Raw genomic sequence first — 17,136 nt, 5'->3', positions numbered from 1 at the left:
GAACGATGTAAACTACCGTGTCGGCGTGTTTCTGATGTATGTCGACTCGGTAAAGTGCCGAAGAAGCCAAACAGTGCCCAGTTGCAGTGCTTCTACTGCTGCTCGTGTTGTTTGCTGTTTAAGGTCACGGCGCGATGCTTTGGTCGCCACTACGTATTCACCGGAGGAAGCAAGCGCAGTGTGGAGACGCTTCGCAGCCATTGTCGCAGCTGGAGAGTTTCCAGTTCAATCGTTTGTCTCCGGAAAGGACATTCCGTTAACCGTTATGCTTGGGCTGGATTGGGCAGACTACCCTAAAAATGAAACTTAGACTTTCACCAAAAGCCACGCAGCATCTCTCCGGCAGCTGGTCATGCGACAACGATTGGCCATTCACTCGGGAAATCTTCCAAGCGTGAGCTGATGTATAATAATATTTGCTTTGGGCACACCCAGGAGGTGGCCTAGGGCTGCGTGCAGAGTTGTCTGTTGGTACGACGGCAGCCTCCACCTACGGTTGCGCACAGCGTGACGTAAGCCACCTGCGCAGAGGACCCGGTGTTTGGTAAATTGAGTCTGTGATAAAACCCGTGATTCCACGGAGCGATGGAAAATGAGAGAACATTGAGGCGCGTCCTCGCGTCCTAGCGTCATGAGGCTGTGTGTGCCCGAGAGCTGTATTGAAGCACCTTAATGACGATGGCGGCGGTGGAGGAGAATGTGTGATTTTTTTGTTGCTGTTGGCTCGGCGCCGTGGTGCGGCGTCACCTGGAGAAATCTTGTGAACGCGAGCGTGAAACCTTTAGAAGCCCCGGGCCAAAGCGTGGGGGGCTCGCGGGTTCCCACTGTGAGACCCCCCCCTCCCCTCCCTTGGGTCCATTCTGTGCATGGATTGCTCCATGGGAGCGGACCTCATTGTCATTGGGTTGTGGAGCATTGCAGAGCTACCGGCTCATGGGCTGTGGTCGCAGTCGTGCTGACATTGACCTTTATACACACGCCTGCACACACGCACACGCCTGCGCACACACACACGCCTGCGCGCACACACGCACACAAAGAACATGCGCGCACATGTGCTTGTCATTTTTCTCTCCCTTGTAAAACCACTTGCTATTTGTGTTCATTCTATTGCATTACAAAGTATAATGAAATAATTGGTGCCATTTTTGGATCCACTACCAGATGAAGGCTTTCCGTGTGTTGGTCATGGGTTCTGTATTTTATTATTATTATACTTCACCACACTGGTCAATGTGAGTTGGAGAAGTGGGAAGTCAGGGGTAGGGCTAGTTCATGTATGGATTGCGACCGATATTAGCTACGGTCGGGAATTCAACTTAGTTCGCCAGGTTCCCCATTGCAGTGTGTGCTAACCATTGTCCTGCTGGGTGAAATCACGTGTGTAATTTCATATACACCTGTGGAGCTATGTTTCTGGGCAGATATGCAGGATACATGCCTGTTTAGCCATCCGTTCTGACGGCTGAGCATTGAAATGGGCTGAGTAAACAGCATAATCTGGTGTGTAGAAAATACCAAAGCGACTTAGGTGTTGTAAGCCATGGAGCCAGCATAAATTATGACAGTATTATAATTGGAAATAATTTCCTTCAGGTGCCATTGTGAACAGAGGTGCCAACAGCAAAATGGGCAACACGATCATTAAAATAATGTGAAAGTTTAAACTTTTATTAGTCCATAAAAATGGAGCATTAGTGCAGTGTCATCACACGCAATGATAATAAGCGTTAAATAGTTTCACTTTTTTTCCCTGCAGGTATTTAAAACAGATTTGTGGGTGTAGATTTCCTGGATTTCTGAGGCTCAGAGGGCGGTGTGTCAGAGTGATGCAGCGATGGTAAAATTAGACCACGGAATGACTTCTATTTGCCGGAATCTTTTTCGCCAGTGCGATGTCGAAACGTTTCAGGATTTCAATCTTTCCCGTTGCTAACGCCCGCTCCCGTGCGCGCTCTGATTATTCTCCCGTCACTCTTATTCCCTCACGCGGTCCTTCATTCTTAGCGGCGGCGGCGGCGCTGTTCTAATAGCCTGGGGCTTGGCGGCACCGGGCTCTTTGTCACAACTTATGGGCATTCGAATTCATTTATTGCAAATAATGGGGAGTGCATTTTAAATGCGATCAGCAGCCACCCCCGGTGTATTATTAAGCATTTCTTTGCTAAATTCCGTACACATTTTAACGGCAGATGTTTGAATGCTCTGACCCGAGCGCTAGTGACGAACAGCCAAATGGCGTGAGAAAATATTGTATGTCAGCGACCATTGCCATTAGTCTCATATTTCTAGCTCGGTTGCTAGAGCAGCAGGACTTTCAATGATGATGCTATGAGTATATATCTTAGCTCTGGTAAACTCAGCCCATACTCCCTCCAAGCTGCACTGCTCAGTAAGAAGTCAACATTGGTTGCCTTTTCAACATGCGAGCAGCTGCCATAGAAGTGTACAATGATCTCCACTGGCTATAGACCACCAATGTAGATAAACACCATCTAAAAACATGTAAGCTCAGCAACACATTCATTTTTATTTTAACAGCCAAAAGCCACAGTGTCTACTTGTTCAAATTTAGCGATGGATTGACGCATATTACCGTCGGTAGCCCCGAGCAAGTGATGGAAACTCTACATTGCCATGGAAGTGACCACTCTTCCTACAGGATGAACACAGTTTTCTTCCCACGAAATGGTACAAATAATTCTGAGCTCAGAAAGAGAATGGGCCTGGTTAAGCCCCGACTCATGTTCGAAATAGAACCAACACGAGTTTGGTCAGTGACGCGGCCCAGCGGTAGTATGTTTGCCACTTTTCGATTTAAAGCTTTCGTGACTGCAGGGATTCATCTTCTTGGTTCTTTCGGTAAAGTCACGTAGAAGGGGAACATTTTTTTGTATTTTATTATATTGTTTTCTTTTATTATGTTTTATTTTTATTATTTTATTATTTCCCTTCTACGTGACTTTACCGAAAGAACCAAGAAGATGTTTGCCACTTGTTGCAGAGGCTCGCCATTCAAATCCAGTGGTCACTCTTTTTTCATTGTTACTACTACTACTACGGATGTAATAACCACGTATGTATGTATGGTGAACTTCTTTCACACCGTACATAGCCAACCGTGCCAATCAGAGGTGCACAGTTGGCTAATCGTGGTCAACCGTGATGGACATTAAAGATCCCCTGACGTCATTCGCAAGAGGAGGCCATTGTGTGCCGGTGTCGGTGCACAAATTTGCCACGTTCGAAAATTACACTGCAAATTACTCAGTCGGGGCCATACACAGCAAGCATTGCCCCCGACTGGCAGGCTAATGCCAGAGCATTCTTGCAAATGAGGCTATCCTGGCCTCTTGGGCTCTCACCTGGTTAAACAAACTTGAACGCTCACTCTTAGGGTGCGCGCGGTAGTTTGGCTTGTGTTGTTGACATTGTGCCACTCCTTGCTTTGCGTGTGTCCCCACAGCTCGTGCTGCTGCGCGAGCAGGCGGCTCACGCCCAGCGCAGGGCCGGGGATGGCTCCGAGGACTCCACGGAGATGGAGACTCCGCCAACGCAGAACTCCGCAGAGCTGCGACCCCTCACCTCGCACGCAAAGGTGGGACGGCCTGGTCGAATGACAACCCTACATTCGGAAGCCGCGCTGGAACACAAATTCATTTTACAGGTATCGTTAAATTAATTGCTTCATGCATGGGCATGAAAATATGAAGAACATGGCAGCCAGCTGCTGTCCCCTCCCCCCCCTCCTCCCCCTCCTCCCCACATGCCCCCAACTTTTGAACAGATGGGACAAAGCAATATGCTGCGTCCTTTCAATTAATAGCTCCCTGGCCCCTTGGCTACTTGACATGAGCCCCTATGGCTACTTGCCCCAACAGCTTCCAAATGTGTTCCCGCACGCCTAACATGTCACAGTTTAAAGCGTGTTCCTCGAGTGGTTTTAAATACAAGAGAAACTTAATTCTCGCCGATGACACTTTCATAAGTCTCAAGTGCAAAGTGTGTCAAACGCTCCTTTTAAGATGGGCTGGGGGAAGGGGGGGGGGAAATCTATTTTTTTTTACTTAATGAAAAATCTATTTTTTTTACTTAATGAAAAATCTGTAAGTTTCGTCGCTGTTTTTTCACCAATTTTGAGGTCCATAAAGTGAGAAGAGAAACGCCACTGTTGGTCCGGTATCAGTGCTGATCTGTCCACTCGGGTGCACTTTAAAACTTGGCCATGGTCAATGTGATGAGTGGTTATCCTACAAAACTGGAGGAGGCCTCATTCTGGGTATCGTTCCGTGACGTGCGGATTAATTGCATAATCCAGAAATCGCAGTCATTCCACTTCTGCCGTTGCCACATTGATTTATTTTTCTTGAGCTTTAGATCCCAACTGCCGCTCATTGTAATAACCGCGTGCAATAGACCGCGCGCTTTCAGATGCGCTTCTGCGGCCGTCTGGAACGCTGTTCCTTCCGATATTAGGAAGCCACTGGAGCTTGTGTACTTTGAAGTCTAGATTGAAAACTCGTTTCTTTAGAACTGCTCTTTGTGTTTAGTTTGTTGTGGGCGGGTAAAGAGAGGGAGGGACCAGGACCAGTTGAGATATTTCTCGTCACTGATGTTAGTCATGGCTGCGAATTGACCTCGGGTTGTCGGGTTAATTGCCTGCTGTGCCACCACTCCCTGAGCATCAGGTGACATATAAAACATTAAACGGGGAAGTATAGATCCATTGCGCCACTGCTCCTCCCTTTTTCCGGAATGGCAGCACATGACAACAACGCATTATTTCTGCTGCTTGATGAGCTTATAATAACAGGGCAAATAAGGAGATAACCTGGTTCAATCACGCGTGGCTTTTTGGGATTAAAACCAAAGATCTCACTCGTGCTGATGCAGATGTTCAACATCCTCTTGATCCCTGATGCCTACACCATCGATTTTAAATGTAAATAGAAACACAACATTTAAAGAAGCACAACACTGTCGCCCTTCATATGCATGAAGGCACTCCTATTTGTAAACATCTATAAAGATCACATTGAAAGAGCAAAAAGTTGTTTTATTTTGTATCTTATGAACATGTACATAGGGTGTATGTCTAATGCTATGCAACACTAATTTGCCGTTACCAAACTAAACCTGAAAGCTACTCCAGTCAAGTGTGTCATTATGTATGTTGAATGTCTTTCGCACCGTACGTGACCAACCATGTGAATCAGAGGTGTGGGGGAAGGGTAACAAACTAAACTCAAAAATCAGTTCTACAGAATTGAGTTGTCAATCTAGGAGGAAGAGGGTTTCAGACGGCCACAAAAGTGCGTCTGAAAGTGCGTGGTGCAGTGTTCAGTGGCTATCTTTGTTCAATGGCTAGCCAAAAGCCCTGTGAGGATGACCAGAGTTCGCGTGAGGGTTTATGCTCCTTGACGAGATCGGCAAGGTATTGTGGTTTATCTTTGGCAAGCACTTTGTGTTTAACGAGTGCGACCTTATAATGTGTTCGTTCGGCAACTGGAAGCCAATGCAGCTCAGCGAGCACTGGACCAATACGGTGGGATCTTGCAGTCCCCGTCACGACACGCGGAGTGCTTTGTCGAGTATTTTTTTCTTTTACTCACATGTGCGCCTCTGTGGACTCCAGGCTCGCGTGACCAATGGCACCGCTCTGCGGGACATCGAGGGACCCGGGCGGCTTCTGGAGCTGCAGGATCTGTTGGACAAGCGGAACGTGGAGGTGGCGCAGATGAAGGAGCGCCTAGGCACGCTGTCGGCGCGCGTCGGAGAGCTGGAGGACGACGTGGACACGGCGAGGAGGGACCTCATCAAGTCCGAGGAGATGAACACCAAGTACCAGCGCGACATCAGGGAGGTCAGCTGATGACAGCTCGCGCTCTAGAGCAGTGACATGGCGCACCATCAGGTCTAGAAGGGCACTCGAGAGCTGGCTATAGCGCAGGGCCCTTCTGTGGAAGTCGTCGCTCGGCTGTAGCTTTTTTGCACAATTTTCATCAACGTGGGCAACACTGCCGTGTCATTCAACATTGGCGTCAGTGCCACGTTCGTGTGCATGGACATCAGGACCGTGTAGTCTTTAACGTGCACAGGTCACAAATGCGAACTGCTTAAATGTCTCTCTCAGGCTATAACCAGGACTGTAGCTAGTGCTTAACAGGGGTGCCACACCATTGGAACCTCATTTGCCAGTAAAAAATATGATAATTGTTTTTTTACCCTTCTATCTGGCAACAAAACTGACACGTTGTGTTTTTTGTTTGCATTATGACTGCAGGTATTGTGGTCTATGCAAACATGACTCCTTGTAAAAAAGGTGTCAGTTTTGTTGCCAGATAGAAGAGTAAAAAAACAATTATCAGGGGTGCCACAGTTCTCAAGTTGAAGTCCAGCCCCGGGGGTCACCATTGAGCACCCAATGCTGCTCTGTGACCTGCGCAGGCAATGGCCCAGAAGGAGGACATGGAGGAGCGAATCACCACGCTTGAGAAGCGTTACCTGGGGGCCCAGAGAGAGGCCACGTCGCTACACGACCTCAACGACAAGCTGGAGAATGAGCTGGCCAACACAGAGGACCTACTCAAGCAGGTGAGTCATTCAAGCCCCCCCCCCTCCCCCTCTAGGCATTGGGCAGTGTCTGTACGTGACCGGTACGTCTGTGTTTTTAAATCCTTTATATTAAGTTCACTTGCTTGCTTGCTTACGACCGTGCAAATCTTTCGGTCGTTTTTTAACCCACTTCCCGTGATCCAATCGAGCTGACATTTTCCACACAGACTCGTTGTGCGTGACAATTAATTTTCGTGAAAAAAATTCCCAAAATTTTGCACTTTTTAGGACAAAAATATTATATTTAATTACCAATTGCTTAATGGTGGCATGCAATCATCTGACCCATAGGTGGCAGCCATCTCAAGCCAGAGGACGAGAGGACTCTAGCCGCCACGCATAAAGGATTTATAGTGAAAAACGTTGTTTTTACGGGTTAATTTTTTTCGTTGTCCTTTCCTCCGCACCCTCCGATTACCACGGTTGGCTACGTATGGTGGGAAAGAAGTTCAACGTCTCCAGCATCGCATTATAATCATTCACAATGGCTTCCAGTGTTGATGGGTTTTGTTTTAAATTCTTGAACCGCTTGTGCTGGCGCTTCAGTTTACGTTGATTTTCAGCGACCAAAATTGTTTTGTTAATTCCCTTTCTCTCTCTCGGCACTTAAACACACGAGTTAATTATAGACCCGATTGTTTTACTTTATAACACATCATATCCCATTTTTTTTTTACATTCTAACAACGTATACACGTGTAGTGTTACTAATTTTTATTGAACAACAATTCGGGTGTACAGCGCCAATGCACGGTGGTTCTCTCCACAGCAGAGGCTCCGTCACATCGTGAACCTGGCAGCTGGATGTCAAGTTATGTTTCGCTTGACATCCATCAGTAAGTGAGCGATACCTGAACTAGTCCTGGGTGCCTCTTTCACCAATTACACTGGTCAACAAAAAAAAACATTTTTTTCTGGCCTGGACTTTTGCAGCTGTTCTAGACTAATTTCAGGTTGCTGATTACAAATCTGATCTCAGATTTGCTCTATCACATCTCATTTTATGCTATCAGCATACCCCATTTTCATTGATTTCACCCGAAATTAACTCTGTCACTTATGATTGCAAGTTGTTGCGAGTCAGTGACTGCTTTAGTGATAAAATATGGTGCTGTATTTTTAGGATAGTGTGTTTATAATATCATTTTATGTAGATATCCACATTTATTTAATATTTTTCTTCTGCAGTTTTTATTGAAAATGCAATATTTGATTTCTCAAAAACCTGATGTGATGGACACAAACTGATGCCAGATTTGGAATCAGCTCCCCAAAATTACCTTAAAACCGTTGAAATACCTTATGCCAGAAAAAGTGTGTTGACCAGTGTTATTATTATTGTCCTGTGCTTTAATCCCGATGGGGCAAAGTGATGGGAATCGTTTAAAGACACCAGAATAGCCTTAACAGACTGTAGGGGCAAGTGCTGTTAGCAAGCACCTATGAAGGCCGGCACGGGACACGAGGGGGTAGGTGGCCAAAACCACACCCGGCCACCTTTGTCTCCCTAGTAGCGTTGTTTACACACCGCACCAGGTACTTATTTGAGGCCAAGTCGACCTAGGGGAGGCCCAGAACCGGCGCAGGTAATAGTCACATGAGCGGGAATCTAACTCGCTGGGTTTGTAGTGCAGCGCGCTAACTGCTACACTCCTACTCCCCAGAATAGTATGGGCACACCTAGACACTGCCTGGGTCGTAATGGACCCCAGAGCCAATGATGTTCTGCCGGCAAGAGTCAATTAAGTGGAATTGTTTGCTCCTGGCTGACAGTTCACATGTCATGGTGCACCACATACCTGCAGTGAATACTTAGTCGTAATGATCTGTCACAGCAGCCTTGCTCCAAGGCACTGGTGGATCAACGTCCACATGGCGTATGGATGCCCTCACCGCAGGAGACGTGGCGCCTTGCGTTTTATTATCCTTCCCTTGGCTCTACCTTCTTTTGTGTGTTGGTTTGTTTAGATGTTTGGAATCTGCAGTCTTTGTATGAGACAGAATTGCGGTATCTTCTCTGCTTTGTCGTCTGAGTGGGGGGATGTGCATATGCGTTAAAGATTGGCTGGAAGAGGAGCAGTTCTCAATTCTTGTTGACTCACTCCTTGGGCTCCTACTGTCCATATTTACATCGCAGCCTCTTGTCTATTGTACCGTGTCCATTGGATGTCAATTGACATCTGTGAATTTGATACGTCAATTGAAATAGAAAAATCTACTTTTTTTCCTGCTGATGTCTTAGCCCTAATAATACGTGCCGTCCGGTTCACACAGGGCGTTGAAGACCCTCTGGCGTCATTCACAAGAGTAGGCCACTGTCTGCAGGCAGCATGGTCCAAAGTTGGCAAAATGTAAAAATGTGCTCGCAAATAACTCAATTGGTATCATATACATCGCAGTGAGGCTTCTCTTTTGTAAAACAAGCCTCATAAATCAATGTAGTAATAATAAAAAAAAAATGCACTCTTTTTTTTCGAAAGAAGCAATGAAGATGCAAATAAATGAGACAATTTATACCAGATGTGGTCTCAATCTTCGACTGAATGTTCTATTAGTTGAATAGGTTTATTCAAACAGGTTTAGTGTATCTGCTACATCTCTTTGCTCTTCATTTGGCCCAGACACAGGAGTTAAATCAAGAAGAAAATCACAACGTTGTGGCGATCAAATCGATTGTGACCTTTTGTGACTTATCTCAGCAGGACGGAGAGGTTGGTGGTTCCTGTTGTGCGACTTTCTCCACTTTACAGACCAGGTCCACAGCGTGGATGCGTGAGCGCGTGGAGCACGTCAATATAAAACAAGGGAGATGAGTCAGGACAAAGCATTTATACCCCCCACCCGCCCAACTCCAATCCCACCCTGCAGAGCAGGCAGGAAATTCTCCCTTTACCGCTGAATGAAGCCCTGCTGACAGGCATGTCCTGACATCGACCGTGCTGCGTGGTGTATTATCCACGTGTTGCTCTAACAGCGTATACAGCAATCCACTTACGTTTGTTGATACAAAATATTTGTGTGTGCGTGCGTGCCTTCTGGCTTCTTCGGGTTCATCTTTTAGCCAAATTACACGGTGTATTCTTTGGTTCTTTCGGTTAAGTCACGTCTAAAGATAAAATAATAAATTATATAATAGCATATTACGACGTTTCGATTGCAACACAAGCAATCATCATCAGGCATAAAAGAAAGAAATAGCAACAAAAATCTAACTAGAAAACTATAGACAGACATACAAGCAGACAGACATCACAAGGACACACAGAGAGAGGACACATATCGGCACAAAGAGAGAGGTCGTTTCTGTGATGGTGCCTTAAATATAGAGAGGGGGGTGGGGCGGAGAGAGGGAGGGGGCAGAAAAAAATTTGCATATCAATGAGTGGACGGCAACGTGATGCTGCTGCAAGTAAGATGACGACGCGGCGCGGCACGGCACGCAAGCTTGAAAATCAGGAGAAAGACACACTAAAATTAAATAACCTAGTAAAATATCGAAATGTAATGTAATGCAACACAGAGAGTCGGTCAACACGGTATACATTGCCTCCATTGTTGCAGCGGCAGGCCCAATTTATAATAGATGCTGTTGTGTTTTTTATCACAAGGAGAATTGCGATTAATTTGAATTGGTGGTTTTGCACGCTTGCACATTGTAATGAACGGACTCTCAAGTTCTAAATAAATAATTAACTGGCTTGTCAGAAGCGTATTTCATCTGCGATTTTGTGATCTAATATTGTAGCTTCAGAGTTAAATAAATAAATAAAGCCCAAGGGACACAAAAGGGAATTTGATGGAAATATTAGAAGCCCCATTAAAAGTGCAGCACGGACAAAAATGTGTTTTATTTATCCTGCCCGGCATTTATTTGCGTTTTTGAGGACTGTTCAATTATGTCAGCCCCTACAAGATTGTAATCATGAATTACTCAATGGAAATATGATTTTGGTTGAAATATTTACATTGTTGCTTCTAGGCCAGGTCAGAATGTTAAATGTAATGTGGCGTTCATGCACCTCGAAATTAATACAATATTAATGTCAGAATTCTAAATAATACAAATAACTCATACCATCACTGAGAATAATGAACAGAAGTCAAAATGCATAATCTTTTACAGTTTTTACTGAATTATGGAAAATAATTTGTTTAATTTAATTAGTCACAGTTTCATATTATTGGTTCTTTCGGTAAAGTCACATAGAAGGAAAATAATACAAATAAAAGAATAAAATTCTCACGACGTTTCGATTGCAACACAAGCAATCATCATCAGGTGTGAAAACCACAGCAAGAAATTGTATTTTTTTTACATTTTCTTGCTGTGGGTTTTACACCTGATGATGATTGCTTGTGTAGCAATCGAACGTCGTGAGAATTTTATTGTTTTATTTTTATTATTTCCCTTCTACGTGACTTTACCGAAAGAACCAAGAATATGAATCCCTGCAGTCGTGAAAGCTTTAAATCGAAATTTAGTCACAGTTTGTTTAATTTCCACAATTAAAATAATCAAGAACAATTCTTAAAGATGGATTCTGCTCAAGAAATATTATTAACCTCTAATTGTTTACATGTGTTTGATAACTATTTCGCCAAGGAGTTAATCAATATTTAAATGGTAGTAATATCAAATTTCATTTTATTTATTTATTATAAAGATGTAAAATTTTTACTCTTATGCACCGTGTACATCGGCCAACCTTTTAGAATCAATTCAGAAATGACAATGTTTTCTTTGTCATATGTAGCCTTTGTGCCGTAATATCTTGTGATGTTTTAGATAATAAAGAGTTTAATAGAGGATAATTGTGATTCAAAATATCAATTTCTAGCAATAAAAAACTCAAGTTATATATTTTTAGATGCATGGCTATTGAGACATGGAAATGTATTCAATGCAGAGTTGTGTATTATATATTTCATGTTTTATTATTTTTTTTATATGACACATTTACAAGATCATTTACCTTCATCAGCGCGAGGGAGGCTAGCAGGTTTAGCTGGTTATTAAAGTGCATTGCAAAAATCCGCTTCAGTTTGTGTTTCTCTTCTCGTGCGTTTTCATCACGTGCGCACGCCTGCGTCAAGAAGCAGGCTTGCCCCCCCACGAGCTGTAAGGAAAAGTCGAGAGCAAACGAGGTTCACGCTAAATCACTCTCGCGGGCTTATACCGGGCCACCGCGCTGATCGCAGAGCCCTGCCCACGACCTGTTGATGTTGACTGTTAGGATGCTTCTATTAAAGCTTTCGTGACTGCAGGGATTCATCTTCTTGGTTCTTTCAGTAAAGTCACGTAGAAGGGAAGTAATAAAATAATAAAAATATAAAACATAATAAAATAATTCTCACGACGTTTCGGCCACAACGCAAGACCTGGTCTTCACCTGAGGACGGCTGCTTGCGTTGTGGCCGAAACGTCGTGATAATTATTTTATTATGTTTTATTTTTATTATTTTATTACTTCCCTTCTACGTGACTTTACCGAAAGAACCAAGAAGATGTCAGGATGCTATCACGGCCCACGACGGGTTCTCCTGTGTGTTCCCGCATTGCCTCTCCGTGTCGGACTGCACGTACAGGCGCCAGATTCGAGCACGCACGACACGCTCGCACGAGCGCGTACGGGCGCAAGGATGTGGCGATACCACGATGTGCATTGCACGATGCAATCTGTCGCCTGCTTTGATTGTTATGTCGTGATTATCGTTGCTCATTTAATAAATATTATTTTTTTAAAAATCTTAGCAAAATGTCTTCCGAATTATAAACTCAATTGTATCATCTAATTTTTTTGCTATTATCCATTAAATGAACGCTTTCTAATATGTTTTGCAGAGTAGGTCATGGCATGGAGATCATATGACGTCATTATTTTCATAGTTCATTCAGTTATTTAAAGTATGATTCGTGTAACTGATAGCATGTGCATTTTATAGCGCTCATAGATTTTAATAATCGGAACCTCTTGTGGCATGCTTAAGTTGGGTGAAATGAAGTGGAATAACTTTTTAAGTACACTTCATGGTTACAAGATAGTACAGCATCAATAAATAATACATGTGAAATACAAATACCCAGTTATGGGAAACTTACACCGCATTAAACATGTCACGAAACAGCAGGGGGTTGGGTAGGTCTTGTAAAATATTCCACGAGAAATGAATCTATGATGTCAACCTAAATATCGTGAATGATATTGCGAAAACCCAAGCGTGCGCGCACGTGCATCGGCTCTTTTCTCTCCATCTCTTTCTCGGTCTCCCTCCTATTCCCCCATTGCCTGCCGTGTATATCCGTGCTCTGAGATGCTTACGTTGGGGCTGCATTCGAAATGTGTGTGTATACGCCTCTGTGCGTTTCCCCCTTTGTTTGGGGAGCGGTAGTGCAGCGGTTAGGGTGCTGGGCTGCGAACCCAGCAACCCGAGTCCGATTCCTGCTCACGACCAACACCAGTGACGATTATCTGAACCAGTCCTGGGCCTCCCCAAGGTCGACTCCGCCTCAAATGAATACCCGGTGCGGTGTGTAAGCATCGCCACTGTGGAGACAAAGGCGGCCAGGCATGGTGTTGGCCACCCACCCCCTTCGCGTGCCTGCCTTCATAGGTGCTCGCAAACAGCACTAAAGCAACATGGGGGGGGGGGGATCTTTGTCTCCCACCTGTACGTGCGTCGCAGAGTGAGGACAAGACGCGGCAGCTGCAGGAGAGGCTGGAGCTCGCCGAGCAGAAGCTCCAGCAGACGATGCGCAAGGCCGAGACGCTGCCCGAGGTGGAGGCCGAGCTGGCACAGCGTGTGGCCGCGCTCACCAAGGTACGGCCGCTGCCTGGGGGGGGAGGGGGGGTGCTCTCACCGACATTTGTTCCGGACCGTGCATGCCTGACGGCCAACGCCGAGTCATTGTTGCGGATTACTCTTCCGGCATCCCCAGTAAGATGCATGTTAACACGAGCAAAGAGAAACGGAGTGTTTTTTCCCAGCTGCCCCCCTCTCCACCCTCCGTCCAAAATGTACAGTATGCAAGTACGTATTTTTTGGTGCTGCGTAGGTGTCCACGTTTGTGCTGCACAGCGGCTCCGGTGTGTTCTCGGGTTTGTGCCGTGCGTTGTGTGACAAGATGTCCGACGTTTCGCTCGGCTGTTTTGGGAGCTTCATTGGCAGTGAATATGCGGGGGCTGGAAGAAAATGGTCGGACATGCTGTGTGCAAAGTGTGGTACAAACCAAAAATACATCCGAGAACATTTTAGTGTTGCTCGTCTTTTGATTTCTCACGCTCACAGTTAGGCTGTTTTTAAAGAGTATGATACTCTATAATGTGTGCACGATGTGTTGGTATGTTTCGAGTTCACTTGAATAATTTCGCTTCATCTATGAATCCACACTTGTATGCTTAAGAATTAGTTACGTAGATACAGCAGCCAACAAAATGGAATATCAGTGTTTGGCACGCACTGTTCCTAAACATATAAAGCATGCGGGAGTTGTGGAGTAAATGTTCTGTGTAGACAGTTCATTTGATCACATCGCTTGTGGTCACTCATGCCATGCCCAAAATAAGCATGCTCCATGTCACAGAGCTATAGTCCTATTTTTTCATCCCACGTTTGTTCTCTTGTTTAATGCTTTATTTATCTTTCCTCCATGCCATCACTTTAACGCAATGCCATTATTGCAGTTCTTCGCTCAGAGAACCTCAAAATAATACTAACAGTGCCTCTGCTTCAATTACCACGTATATCTGTATATATCGCTCAAAGTAGTTAAAACATCCAAACCCTAATGAGGAACATACATGAATGTATTCTGATGAGTGGAAATGAAATTGTTTTTGAAGCGGTTCATTTTTATATATATATATATATTTTTTACACCGTCGCAGGATGTTGCTGTGTGCTGTGCATGATGTTAAGTTGCACACTGAGGGTCACATGTCCCCCCATGTGCATTAACACTGTGTCATGAAACAACTGCATGCAGCATGCACCGTGGGGGGATTTAGGCTGGGACGTTTGATGTCTCCGAGTTCTTGTTAATTCTCTTCCGCCTGCTGCACTTGTTTTTTTCTGTGCTGTCTCTGTGCTTCTCATGACTTGGTAATAGTGCGTCGTACCTTTGAATATGTTTTTTGAAACCTTGTTCTTTCAGACGAGAACATAATCCATTCTTTAGATGAGCTCTGCCAATGTAATTCACGGATTATTTCAAACGTACGCGTTTCTTTTTTGTGATAACGCAAATATTGTAATTACATAACGTACCTTCTGCTCACTTTGGCCTTTAGAGATAAAGAGTGGATGAATCATTTACAGGAACAGAATGTTTTGAAGAATTAAACTGCTTTAATGGTTGTGTAATATATATTTGAAGATTATAGAAAAATCTAAGAGTGTTTTGTCTTAAAGACTTTTAGTGAAATTAGCTGTTTGAAAATATCAAAACCTTCTCGATGTTGGGGAAATTTTGTTCAGGCAATCTTTAATAATATTAGTAAAAAACCAACAAACTTCGTACGGTGTTTTACATTTATGCATTTGAAGAGTAACTAATTTATAGTATAAATTTCAATGCTTGGAGAGATTTTCATCTTACTCGATGAGACATTTTATTTGTCATATTTTCTTAATTGGACTGCTTTGCATGCGAGTAATTTGTGCAGGTAAGTGGGATGAGGCTGTTCAGCATTTTTCACGGTGCTGATTGTGCCTCAATAAGTAATACAATATATTCCCGTAAAGTTGTAATGATGGCTTGAAGCATTATTTGCAATTAGTATGCAAGCTAAATTTAGGACGTTTTACCACCAGCCGCTTTGTCAGTTTTGTGTTTCAACCTGCAGCTGTGATTATGGTCTCACCTCTTTGAGCTGGCGGTGTTAATTTTTCAGAAGAATATGTTGATTGAAGGATGCGCCTTTAAATGAATAGTGCTGATGTGTAATCAGGGGAGCTCATAAATCATATTTTTTTGGTATTTATGAGTCCTATAGTTCCCCAAATATTGAATGAATTACCCTTTCTCTTAAAATGCACAGGTAACGTTCCCAGGGAGTTAAGTTACAATAACATAGCATTTCTTGTAATGGCCACAATTTATTTTAACAAAAAGTACAAATTGCATATCAAACCCTCATGTTAGACACGGTGAAACATCTTGACCCGAACTCCGTGAATGATGCCGTTTGTTAAAACAGTTCCAATTGTATCACAGTCTCTCGTAAAAAAGAATAAAGATATTTATAAAAAAAAAACTGAAATATGGAACTCGAAATGTCAAAAACGAACGCACTTGTTTTGAAACATTTATTCGGTGAAAAATCAGTGTCGAAGCATCGGCGTTCAAGAGGTGTGACTGTACTTAAGTATTTCATTTTCATTTTGTTCCCTCTTGAATGTGTTTTCTTTCCTATTGTTTCCTCCCCTTTCCTTCTCCTCGCTCTCTCAGTACGATCCCTCCTCTTCACCCGATGACTCCACTATTCTGGAAGTTAAACTGCAAGACATGAGCATCTTGCTTAGGAAGGTAGAGCGTGCCCAGCCTCCTCTCCTCTTCCGTCTCCCTTCACTCCGTCGCCGCGCTCACCGCCACCACCAACGCCGCCTGGCTTTCAAGCAGGGCCAATAGAAATCTGCGGAAGCACTCGAACTTCCTCTTTTGTGCAACGTATCCGTCGATTGCAAGGTTCTTGGAGACCGCCACCTAAACATAACGACTCGGTAGTCTAATCCCATCTATTGCAGCCTTGTTAACAAAAGAAAAAAACAATTCTTAAGAGATATGCATACGTAAAGGGGTTGTTTTTTTTAACGAAAATTTATATTGAATGAAGTTGGAGCAACTGTGCATTTCAATTGGCCTTGCATATTTATTGCAGATGTTAAAATGGGAATGTAGCTTTACCACGGAAAGTATGTTAAGTCTTATTAATACTAAAAGTGGGTTTCCATTATTAAGATGTGCCAAAGCTATGGCCTTTTGATTAAGTATTATTTTGAAGATTCTTCGACTTGCATTACTTTTCCTTTGGGGAACTTGACATTTCAGCTCTTGGGATGTACTTCATATTCAGCCATTAGAATTTTACAATATGCCTGGGCTGAAAATGGCGGACATGTATTTACATCTTTACAACGCGATTCTGTTGTCGATACGCAGTCACTGTGGATAAAATGACGCTTTTAATCCTTATGAAATCACGACGTTTCAAAGTGTACGGCCGTCTTAACTTTTTGCACTTTTGATTCAAAGCATAGTGCTGTATGTCACGCTAGGAAATGAGATCTACATTCACTGTTGATCCACTGTATAGTTAATCGTACACTTCAAGATTAGCGGAGAGAGATCATGGAGATGAGCAAATAAAAGTACCGTGATGAACGATGTGAAAGATATTAGTTTTCAGGAAATTATAGAGGCAGAGGGATGACGCAATAACTGAGATGATAAAGTGAGCAGTGTTTATTGGGTTACCTTGGATGATGGAGGCACAAAGAGAACTTAGGGTTGTATTTGTTTGT

At 43.8% G+C, this 17,136-nt stretch overlaps 1 protein-coding gene across 14 annotated transcripts in view; it reads left to right on the top strand.

Moving 5' to 3' along the window:
• PPFIA2 (PPFI scaffold protein A2) overlaps positions 1–17,136 on the top strand; it is a 350,657-nt gene that overhangs the window by 231,145 nt on the left and 102,376 nt on the right. For 8 of the 14 annotated variants that reach the window (XM_078858938.1, XM_078858943.1, XM_078858942.1 and 5 more), the window contains 5 exons: positions 3,467–3,598; positions 5,636–5,863; positions 6,448–6,594; positions 13,300–13,434; positions 16,064–16,141. In XM_078858938.1, coding sequence (XP_078715064.1) covers positions 3,467–3,598; positions 5,636–5,863; positions 6,448–6,594; positions 13,300–13,434; positions 16,064–16,141 — 720 coding nt within the window. The remainder of the gene's footprint in view (positions 1–3,466; positions 3,599–5,635; positions 5,864–6,447; positions 6,595–13,299; positions 13,435–16,063; positions 16,142–17,136) is intronic. The other 6 variants (XM_078858949.1, XM_078858948.1, XM_078858941.1 and 3 more) reach the window with 1 other exon arrangement.

This window comes from Lampetra fluviatilis, chromosome 8, assembly GCF_964198595.1.
Source record: "Lampetra fluviatilis chromosome 8, kcLamFluv1.1, whole genome shotgun sequence".
NCBI lineage: Eukaryota > Metazoa > Chordata > Hyperoartia > Petromyzontiformes > Petromyzontidae > Lampetra > Lampetra fluviatilis.
Note: the sequence above shows the minus strand (reverse complement) of the source record. Positions and strands in the feature narration are given on the sequence as shown.